The 11641-nt window shown below is 42.9% G+C and overlaps 1 protein-coding gene across 1 annotated transcript; it reads right to left on the bottom strand.

Moving 5' to 3' along the window:
* Positions 1 to 1772: 1772 nt before the first annotated feature.
* Positions 1773 to 10980, bottom strand: LOC122942094 (gastrula zinc finger protein XlCGF57.1-like). Its single transcript, XM_044299589.1, has 5 exons — positions 10877 to 10980; positions 7983 to 8090; positions 7612 to 7755; positions 5753 to 5876; positions 1773 to 3448 (listed from the first exon to the last, which is right to left on the bottom strand). Exons 1-5 carry the CDS (start codon positions 10964 to 10966, stop codon positions 2394 to 2396), a joined length of 1521 nt encoding a protein of 506 aa, XP_044155524.1. The 5' UTR covers positions 10967 to 10980; the 3' UTR covers positions 1773 to 2393.
* Positions 10981 to 11641: the final 661 nt, after the last annotated feature.

Raw genomic sequence — 11641 nt, 5'->3', positions numbered from 1 at the left:
GCCTTTCTGATGGTATTACATGATAAATAAGTATTTGCCTGCATTTCTCAGCATTGAAAACAATAGAAACAATAATCAGCCTTAGTGTAGCAAATGAAAGACACATGCTTACTTCCCTCATATTTACATCATGCTCTGGTGAGCGCCACAGCCTCTTTAAACAGCTGATCGGTGGCGCTGCCAGGTGTTGCCCCCCAATTTAATATTGATGACTTATCATGAGCATAAGACATCAATATTGTTCTCCCAGAAAACGCCTTTAACACTTGCTGCTAGGTTCCTCCACAGATTATAGTTGATTGCTAGTGGTCCCAGCCATGGTCAGTTTATCCTTTGGGAAGGTTTTTAATAAAATATTTTTCTATCTGGACAATTAGTTTAAAGGGAATGCAAGCTCAGATTATAACATATACAGTGGTCCCTCAAGATACAATGGCCTCAGGATACAATATTTTCAACATATAATGGTCTTTTCTGACCCATCGTAAATTGAAACATACAATGTCTCAGACTCCGATCCAACCAATCAAGGCCACTTCTCTGGTAAAATAGCTGGATTAGTTGCTAGTTAGGATCTATCTCTGACTGTTATATGTAAGGGCTTAGTTCTCAGTTATATGTAACTGTCTTTGTTATCTTATTTTTCTTAAATCTTCATTTTCTCTTATCTTTGAAGACATTTTGGGGCTATGGAACCAAGTACTCAAGTTACAATGATTTCAACATACAATGGTCGCCCTGGAACTAATTAATACTGATACTGACCACTGTACTTGTTATAATCTTGTTTACAACCCTTGTCTTGACCGGGTAGGAAATGGCTGAGAATGACATTCAGCCATGAGCCGCCTTATTCAGCGATTGGCTAAGTGGTACTCACAGCCATTTCCTACCATGTCAAGACAGGAGCGGGTAGTGAAGCACAGCAGGGATCCCAGCACCATCGGAGTGGCAGCTTTCCCAGACTGTATGCCAGATTATCCTTTTTATGAATTGGTAAATCCTCAGTATTGTGGAACACCTAGCTGGATTTGCTAGCCAGGAGCCTGGAAAGCTGAGTAAAAATCCCAGTTATCCATCCTATATACTATAGCATAGCCAAACGTGTCATTAAGGGTCCCCGGAATGCTGGGTAACAGATTAATGATGATAATGTCTGTAAAGCGTTGTAAAATATGTTGCCAGCCATATAAGTGAGAAAAATAAATACATTATATAGACCTGTAGTAGGGACTGTTAAAAATTAAGTCTAAAATCATTCTCCTTACTCCCAAACAGTGCCATACAGGGGAGGTTTTGTAAGAAGCTGCAGACGTTCTGCAGCTTGCAACTCTTTCACACTGCTCTGGATGCCTATTGAAATGAATGCAACGGTAAGCCTGCCCACTCCAAACTTTGCGTTTTGTCTGTGAGCTCATGGTAGTGCACAGAGTCATTCTCCAGCCGAAGATAGGGAGGCAGGTAGAAAGAAGACAATTCTCTGACTGTAGGATATCTGCTTTCTGCAGCAGTGTACAGATGTCCTTAAAGGAAGGACTACAGACAAACTTTCCTGAGCAAGTTCTGCTTCATTTCTTTTTCAGGGTTTAGTGGACCTTAAAGTTTGTTCTTCAAATGATCCTTGTTTATCTAACACTGCAGAATATCTGACCAATATTAAGTCATCAGGCCCACTGAGAACTAGCATGTAATATGCTACTGTCTGTTTTGTAATCGACTATGTTGTCCAATTCCTGCATCGGTTCATACAGTATGTGGTTTTGAATGATCAGGAAGTCCTGTGCTGGAAACAAATGGTGGGTTGTCAAATGTTTAACATGGATTTTACTGTGAAAAACATAGTACACCAAACCATTTCCTTTGTGGGTTTTCTGTACAGTATGTTTTATCTCCCTTCTTTTTCCACATCTTTTAAAACCTGTTCATATCATTTACATTGGAGAAAGGAGATTCCAGTCAAGAAAAAATAAATTACCCCTTCCTCCCTTGGAAATTGGACAACTGCTCTGAGCACATTTTGACCCCAGAAAATTGGTTGTCACCTTATGAGCACCCCTCTGTCATGACTAGATTTATTCTACCGTCACACACTACTTTAACACTGCCCCCTAGGGAACATTACAACTGATATACCGTTTACTATAATAATGGGGTCTCAAAACTGAAAAAAAGCAAAAAGAGTTGTTGCCCACATCAACCAGTCAGTTTCCACCTTTCAGTTTTCAGAGGCGCTTTGGAAAATGAAACCAGCAACCTGATTGTTTATCATGGGCAAAATGTCTACTTTTCCACCAGTTTTGATAAATCTCCCCTAAAATGTTTTTTTCCCGTTCTTGGACCTAATGGAATTGCCCTTCAGTGTCTGCTTAGCACATCCATAGAGAACTATTTCCTTAGTGAGATTTCCAGTGCTTCTTCAGCTGACTCTTTAATCCAAAGCATTTACCGCAATCAGGGCATGGAAATTTTTTCTCTCGAGCATGTGTCTTTTCATGGTTTACGCAATGTGAGCTGCGAGCAAAACTTTTTCCACAGTGCTTGCATGAATACGGCTTTTCACCAGTGTGGGAACGTTGGTGTTTGACGAGATGTGACCTTTCAATGAAGCGTCGATCACAATAAGCACATGAAAATGGCCTCTCTCCAGTGTGCGTTCTCTGGTGTACCATAAGGTGGGACTTAAATTTGAAGCTTTTGCCGCATTCCCTACACGGAAAGGGCTTCTCTCCTGTGTGAAACCTTTTATGAGTGACCAAATTTTCTTTGTTGGTGAAGCTCTTCCCACATTCAGTGCATAGAAAGGGTTTCTCCCCGGTGTGAATGCGCTTATGCCGGGACAAATGTGAGCTCTTAACAAAGGACTTTCCACATTCGGTACATGTGAATGGTTTCTCTCCTGTGTGTATTCTATGGTGTTTGAGAAGGTTTGCCTCACAGGAAAACCTTTTCCCACATTCAGAACAACAGAATGGCTTCTCACCACTGTGTACTCTCCGATGCGTTTCCAGATTAACAGGACGGGGAAAGCGCTTTCCACAATCGGCACACGAGTATGGTTTTGATTCTATGTGGGCCCTTTGGTGCTGAAGAAGAAGTAGCTTGTGAGGGAAAAATCTACCACAGATGTTACAACTGAAAACCCGGGTGTGGGTCTTTTGGTGGGATATGTAGGCGGCTTTGTTCTGGCACATTTTACCACACTCTCTACACTTAACGACAAATAAGCTGTCAAAACTTTCATCATCATCCTCACTATTTGCCATCATGAGGTTAGCATTAGCGTCAGATGCATACTCTTCCTGCATTTGCCAATCTTCATCTTGTTCACTCAACTTTCTACGGGAGGTTGAGGCCTTGGCCTTTCTCCTTACATATTTTCGCTTCTTTCTCATTTTCACCATTGGTGGTTGTGGTTGAGTAGGAGTTGTAGGCTTGAGAGCTACTCGACCTGTAAAAAAAAAAAAAAAAAAAAAAAAAAAAAAAAAGGATCAAATTCATGTTTAAAGTATTAAATTAATTGGTAGATACACTTATCTAATGGAAACCTTAAAAACAAACCCTTGACAGACTGTCTGCTATGCACAAGCATTGGATTAGCAACACATGAAAATACAGACAGACCGATATGCTATATAACAGGGCTTGTTCTATCTTGGACATGTAATGCAATAAATGTCTGATATGTGTGGGTATCACCTACAGGAGCTCTCCTATCTCTAGAATGAGACCCCATCCCTCCTGGCCCAGTTAAAGAACAGTGGCGCTCTCCCCATTCACTTCAATAAGGCCACAGGATCAGCTTCTGACTACAGTGGGCTGGCCATGCAAACTCCAGAAGAAAACACACAGATCAAAGTGACATGTTATTTTTCTAGAGCGGTCACCATTTATCCACAGAAAGTGAGGGGGGTTACAGCAGCTGGATTCTCACTGACTGCACATGGATATTAAAGGAGTTGTCCGCTTTTGCTATATTGATGACCTACTCTCAGGATAGATCATCAATATCAGATCAGCTGTATGAGGAGAATGCAGCCTATCCTCAGGATAAATCCTCAACATCAGATCAGCTGTATTCAGAGAATGCAGTGCTTGTACGAGTGCTTTGTTCTTTCCTCCGCTTACCTGCTCGCTGTCGATATTGCAGCAGTGAGCAGTGTAATTACAGCTCAACAGTCCCATTCTCTTCAATGGGATGGCTCCTTTCATTCAAGTGAATAGCAGTGAATAGGTCAATACAACAAAAGTAGACAACCCCTTTAATCCTTCCCAGTCAAATCCATTTTAGACCAGAGACTCATTTTTCTAATCTGAAATGTGTTACTTTATGTGGCGGTTTTATTATCCAAGACATTCTGACAAAATTGACATTGACTGTTGGCATAGCACATTGGTTACTTTGTACCCATGTGCTATGCCAAGAGTTAGTAATCCTCTGAGGAGCACGAACAGGAGCAGCAATATGCTGCTGCGGCCCCATTGATAAAATGTACTCGGTACGCTGCTGTCAGTGGTGTACAAAGAACAGAGTTTTAAGCGCATGGTGCGCTTTAGGCAGGGAAAAGTGTAGTAAAAATAGAAAATTGATTAATAAAGTATATCAGGGATAGTTTTTTATTATATATAGTTTTATTTATTATATAAAAGGTTTAGTTACTCTTTAACGTTTTTTTTTTTTTTACCTCATTCACCATGCAGGATAAGTAACATGATAATGTATTTCTGAGTATTGGACCTATCAGTTTGGCTTGCAGTAAATCACTTATGTTGTTTAGTGGGAAGGGGTTAGGTAGTAAAGCCCTAATGCGTGTGTGTACACAGAAGGTTGTCAGTCATCCTGTGGGAGCGCAGCTTCTCTCTAGCACATCCTCCTCCGAGATACAGCAGGAGAAATTACCTAACAGGCAGTAGTGAGTAACTGAACAGTACTGAAGGAGCTGCACGGCCATTAACAATACAGACTTAGTTACCAAGAGTTGGATAACCCCTTTCAAAAAAGACCTGTAACCACTCCTAACATGTCTGTTTTAGCAACTACTTGCATCCCCCTTGTAATTACAATTCTGGAGCTTATAATCTTATGATTCTGTGTTGTGTAACTCCTAGAAGTTAGAAAAGAATTCCTAGTAGTTTACAGTGAAGGTCCAGTTGGGTGTTACCATTTGGTGTGTGTCCCCATACAGTCACAGTCTGACACCTGGCAGCAATGACTGGATGGTTTTAGTCTGTGCAGGCACACACCTCTAAAAAGTAACATCCATTTGAACCTTTATTGCAAGCCGCTTGTAATTAATTCATAACTTCTAGCGGGAATAATAAATTATCAGTACATCATAGAGTCCTAATAATAACAGTAGATGCTCCAGAATTGTTATTACCAGGGAGATGCAAGCAGTTTCTAAAACAGACATGTTAGGAGAGGTTAGAGGTCCTCTTTAACAGGCCCAAATACGCAGAGGCTTACGTCGGGCCCCTGGCTGTCATGGTAACCTATCAGCACCCTCAGATCGCATTGTTCTGTTGGGATGACAGAGGGGGCCCGTGTTTCTGTCAGACAACTTAGATGCTGCAATCTGAAACACCTGAATTATAATCAAAACAGTTCAGAACAGGAAAGGAATTATCATAATTGGTGCAAGGAAAATTGTTGGTGCCCACAGTATGTGTGTCAGGTGGACTACAGGGTTACACGGTAGGCGCTCACGCTCTATTCCACCATTGGGATGCATCTGAAATGGAATATGTCACTTACGCTGTAATCGGAGGGTTCTGGCCGACACTATTGCTGGGCTATTATAAAAATCTTCATGCTTTTTATAATATTCCCACTCATCTGTAGTGAAGTACACAGCTATATCTCCGCTCTTCAGAGGGACCTGAAACACAACAGTAATTTCAGTCATTCTCCATTCCTTCTAGAACTTCTCACTAAGGGTCCATTCACAAATTGCAGATCCACAAAACACGGACACCGCACATAGCCGGCACTATAATAGAAATGCCTTTTCCTGTCCGTGTCTGCGGACAAGAATAGGACATGCTCTATTTTTTTGCGGGGCCGCGGAACAGAAGTGCGGCTGCAGACAGCATTCATTGAGGATGTGAGGAGTGAGGCAATTCCTTCCAGTCCACCTATGCTGCTCAGAAACACTGAATGTGTAGGGTGAAAAGCAATCACTATAGCAGCAGAGATGATTGCTGCATGCAAATGCAGCTTCCATCCTCTGTAACAAGCAGGCAATTATTGGGAATGAACCATTTGTTCCCAAATTTGCCTGCTGTGTCGTCTGTGTAAAGGGACATTTACACTTTAATTTTCAGTACACAACATTTTACTACTTATATCTCCTCAAACAACTAGGCTCTAGGCCTCATGCACACCACCACGGTTATTGTGATGTCTGTGTTGCATCATGTTTTTTTTGCATATTGCTGTCAAGTATAGGACACGTTCAATTTGTGGAACGTACATACGGATGTGTGCTTTAGAAACAAAGAATGTGTCGGCAGATAAGAACCATTTGGCCCATCTAGTCTGCCCAATATACTGAATACTATGGTTAGCCCCTGGCCCTATCTTATATGAAGGATAGCCTTATGCCTATCCCATGCATGCTTAAACTCCTTCACTGTATTTGCAGCTGCCACTTCTGCAGAAAGGCTATTCCATGCATCCACTACTCTCTCAGTAAAGTAATACTTCCTGATATTACTATAGAAACATAGAATGTGTCGGCAGATAAGAACCATTTGGCCCATCTAGTCTGCCCAATATACTGAATACTATGGATAGCCCTTGGCCCTATCTTATATGAAGGGTGGCCTTATGCCTATCCCATGCATGCTTAAACTCCTTCACTGTATTTGCAGCTACCACTTCTGCAGGAAGGCTATTCCATGCATCCACTACTCTCTCAGTAAAGTAATACTTCCTGATATTACTATAGAAACATAGAATGTGTCGGCAGATAAGAACCATTTGGCCCATCTAGTCTGCCCAATATACTGAATACTATGAATAGTCCCTGGCCCTATCTTATATGAAGGATAGCCTTATGCCTATCCCATGCATGCTTAAACTCCTCCACTGTATTTGCAGCTACCACTTCTGCAGGAAGGCTATTACATGCATCCACTACTCTCTCAGTGAAGTAATACTTCCTGATATTACTTTTAAACCTTTGCCCCGCTAATTTAAAACTATGTCCTCTTGTAGCCGTTTTTCTTCTTTTAAATATTCTCTCCTCTTTTACCTTGTTGATTCCCTTTATGTATTTAAAAGTTTCTATCATATCCCCTCTGTCTCTTCTTTCTTCCAAGCTATACATGTTAAGGTCCTTTAATCTTTCCTGGTAAGTTTTATCCTGCACCTACAGTATATGTCTGTTTCCAAAAGATAGAACATGTCCCCAAAATGTGGTCCGTGGACCCTTTGAAGTCAATTGGTCCTCAAAAAAGCTGTGTGCAACATGGACGTCATCTGTATTTTTCAGATTTGTGGTTTGAGGACCTCAAAATACATACAGCTGTGTGCATGAGGCCTTAAACAAAGTAGAGGTACTGAAAAAGAAAACCATGGCAGTTTAATGCCCTTTCCGAAGCAGTGCTCACCTCTCCAGTCAGCAGCTGAATTATCTTGTATGTGAGGTCTAGGATCTTTTTGTCATGGTCTCTTTCATGTGAAGAAGGTGGAGCATCCATGATGTCTGTCATGTTACTCAAGATGTCACTAGATTTCTTTACCACGGTATATTCCTACTTATTAAGACAAACATATGTATCAATGAGGACAAAAACAGAACAATCAGCCACTATGTTATGTTGAGGGTATTCCTTGCTGTTCTGCATGCACAGAAGCTTGAACGTGACATATATCCATAGCCTACTGTACGTTGGAAAATAACAGATAACTCAAAGACACTCCGACAACATCTACAGACTACCAACCCAACAGGAACCTGGCTACAAGAGTGTCAACTCACCTCTCCAGTCAGGAGGCCGATTATCTCCATTGTAAGGTTTAGGATCCTTCCAGACATTTGGTCCAGGTTCTTTATGTCCACCGAACAAGGTGACTTCTCCATCTTGCACTAACGTAAACATGAAAAATAAGTCATGATGAAAAGATGGCATGAAACATCCTTGTTTGAATACATATGAGCAGGAACAGCGTTAGGCCTCTTTTACACGAATCTGTGTGCTCAGTGGCCATATTGCGGACTGCATTTGCGTATCCGCAATACACGGGCACCGTTCCGTGTGAATTCCGCATCACAGATGCGGACCCATTCACTTAAATGGGTCCGCAAATCCGGAGATGCGGAATGGTGCGGAACGGAAGCATGGAACGGAACCACTATGGAGTGCTTTCGTGGGGTTTCGTCCCGTACTTCTGTTCCGCAAAAAGATAGAACATGTCCTATCTTTTTGCGGCACGGCCGGATCCTGGACCCATTAAAGTGAATGGGTCCGCGATCCGCTGGGGCTGCCTCACGGAGACTGTTCGTGCATTGCGGCCTGCAATTTGCAGACCGCAGCACGGCCACGGGGCGCACGCGTTCGTGTGCAAGAGGCCTTAAACAGTTAAAATCTTCCATCAGTTTCTCTTAGTGGAGACCAGGACGGGCAGTGATAGGTTGCTCTTATGTAGATTCCTGGCAGAAAAGCACGCATTGTAGGGTTGTTCAATAATGGAAGACAGGAGGACGAGGGTGGGAGACTGTTGTCCTATAAAGGACCATTCTAGTTTTTTTGCAGCCCGGAAGGGAACCAATCACTTCAGTGGGGCCACACAAAAATATAAAAAATAAAACTGAAATAAGTCTGTGTGCATTCTGTTTCTGTATGTCCGCATTGTCATTTCACTTGTCCTATTATTGTGCACATTACTAGTAGGAGCCGTCCATTCTGTAAAATGTGGAATGCGAATGCGCACGGACCGCAAAACATCCAACGGTCGTGTGCATGAGGAAATAGGGGACCTGATGCGGCGGCCTAACAAGTGAGGTGCTGACTACTAGGGAAGTGGATGGAGGAGAACGTTGGGGACACTGACAGCTTGGTTAGGCCTCACCCACAAGTCAGTGAATCATGGAGTGTGCTCTCTGTGTTCTCCACCCATTGAATTCACACATCAGTGATTTTGGGTTAGTTGAAAAACCATGGAGACATGGACTACTTTGGTCCGTGATGCAGCCCAAACACTCCCCTTGAAGTCTATGGGTCCGTGAAAACTACTGACACAAAAAGGCTGTGGAAACCAGCCTACCAACATCTGTGGAACACAAATGACACACAGAGACAAAAAAAAAAACTAAAAACGGACACACAGACTGATCATAGGTTCTTCACGGGTGAGCCACTGACAAGGATAAGTGAAAGAGGCTTTAATATCTAATGGAGCTGCTAATTCATCAACCTAATACTACGGCCGGGGTGGGACAGCCCTCGACTACGGCTACTTTCACACTGGCGTTTCTGGGTCCGCTTGTGAGATCAGTTTCAGGGCTCTCACAGTCGGCACAAAAAGGATCAGTTCAGCCCCAATGCATTCTGAATGGATAAGGATCCGTTCAGAATGCATCAGTTTGCCTCCATTTGGCCTCCATTCCGCTCTGGAGGCGGACACCATAACGCTGCTTGTAGCGTTTTGATGTCCGTCTGACAAAACTGAGCCAAACGGATCCGTCCTGACTTACAATGTAAGTCAATGGGGACGGATCCGTTTTCACTGACACAATATGGTGCAATTGAAAACGGATCCGCCTCCCATTGACTTTCAGTGTAAGTCAAAACTGATCCGTTTGCATAATCATGAACAAAAAAAATTATATAATTTTTTTATTTATTTCTTTTTTGTTCATGGTAATACAAACGCATCTGTTCTGAAAAGATACAAGCGTTTTCATTATAGGTGCTGATCCAGTCTGTGCAGATACCAGACGATCCGCACCTAATGCAGGTGTGAAAGTAGCCTTAGGCCTCTTCCACATTTCCAGCTTGATGTCCGTGAAAAATAAAAAACAAAAAAAATCTGTGTTTCATCTGTGAAGGATCCGTGTTTCACAGACACACAAGGGGAGATTTATCAGACTGGTGTAAAGTAAAACTGGCTTAGTTGCCCATAGCAACCAATCAGATTCCAGATTTTCACTGCTCATTTGGAAATTGAAAGGAGGAATCTGAGTGGTTGCTATGGGCAACTATGTCAGTTTTATTTTACACCAGTTTGATAAAGCTCCCCCTGCGTATCCTTTGGTTTGGTCCAAGTCATGTAACAAAGTAGTGCATGTCTCAAGTCAGTAAAAGAATACTGATGTGTAAACAGACACATTGAAATCAATGGGTACGTTTCCCGAAAATGACAGTGAAAAACGGAAATGTGGATGAGGTCTTAGGAAGCAGGGAAAATGTTCCACCATTGGGATATGCCACACATCCATCTGACCGCTGCACCTCGCGGACATGAATACGATGCTGCCGACACGCTCCCTTACACAATGAGGTTACACGTGATTATTATTATGGCTCATGGACATTTTAAAAATAAAATAAAGACACTGCACCATGCTGACACAGGTGATCAGAAACCATCGCAGCACATAGGTCGGCCATGGCCACCAATAGTGACAGTAAGCCACCAGGATGAAATGACCCTTGTCACCAAATTGAAATATCTGAACTTTATTTGTGCCTAATAAACCTACAACTAGCAATCTGACCCTGATTTGGAATCCATGCATTACATATGATGACATGATGGGAGCAGCACCTGATGTGAAGGACTGGATGAATGAAGGGCTTACCTCTGTGCATGCACACTTATAATAGCCTGCAGCATGCACTTAGTGATAGATGTACAGCAGCCATCACTGACCTGCACCTCACACTGCAGCCTTTGTTTAGTAAATCTGGGCCAGGAGTCCAGGGAAGGAGGGACCAGCTGCGTGCGCGGCCCCGACTCCATGCGCGTCCAGGGTGCACCGCAGCGCGCATGCGCCTCACGTCAGGCTGGACCGTTACTTTCTGAGGAGATTGCTGCGATAGAAGTCGGCCTGTGTAAACTGTGACGTGGAGACGACGTTCTCGTGTACTGTATGAGGGAGCAGCATCCTCCTGCTCGTCCTGTGTGGAGCCAAGATGGCGCGTGGAAGGCTTGCGCCTACAAATCCGCACACGCCCCTCCATGAACGGTCCAGTCGGTTACTGCCCGCATTTCTGTGCCAGCCAGGGTTACCCTGGGGAAGAGTGTGCCAACATTTATCCTAAAAACATTTCGACCTTCCCCCTGAAAAAAAACAAAACACTACAAGTCAGGGTCTTTTTCAATAGCCACTATATACAGCACCATACAGTACCTTCCTCTATAACTAGTGCCAGCTGTTTGCCCCTATATACAGTGTTTTCCTCTATAAGCAGTTCCAGCAATTTGCCCCTGTATGCCAGCTATTGTTTTCTTGTATAAACGGTTCCAGCCTTTTGTCCCTATATACAGTACCAGATGATTTCCTCTATATACAGTGCCATACAGTATCTTCCTGTATAGACAGTGCCAGCTGTTTTCTTCTATATACATTGTCTTCCTGTATATACAGTACCAGATGATTTCCTCTATATACAGTGCCATACAGTATCTTCCTGT

This window comes from Bufo gargarizans, chromosome 6 (assembly GCF_014858855.1).
Source record: "Bufo gargarizans isolate SCDJY-AF-19 chromosome 6, ASM1485885v1, whole genome shotgun sequence".
Taxonomy (NCBI): domain Eukaryota; kingdom Metazoa; phylum Chordata; class Amphibia; order Anura; family Bufonidae; genus Bufo; species Bufo gargarizans.
This window is presented reverse-complemented; position numbering and strand designations above follow the sequence as displayed.

What these genes read in the sequence shown, in the direction of transcription:
- LOC122942094 (XM_044299589.1), bottom strand. Translation starts at nt 10,966, where the DNA reads ATGGAGTCGGGGCCGCGCACGCAGCTGGTCCCTCCTTCCCTGGACTCC. An exon ending in TCGGCCTCCTGACTGGAGAG is followed by an intron (nt 7,756 to 7,982) that starts GTGAGTTGACAC and finishes CTTAATAAGTAG; the next exon opens with GAATATACCGTGGTAAAGAA. An exon ending in CAGAACCCTCCGATTACAGC is followed by an intron (nt 3,449 to 5,752) that starts GTAAGTGACATA and finishes TTTTTTTTACAG; the next exon opens with GTCGAGTAGCTCTCAAGCCT.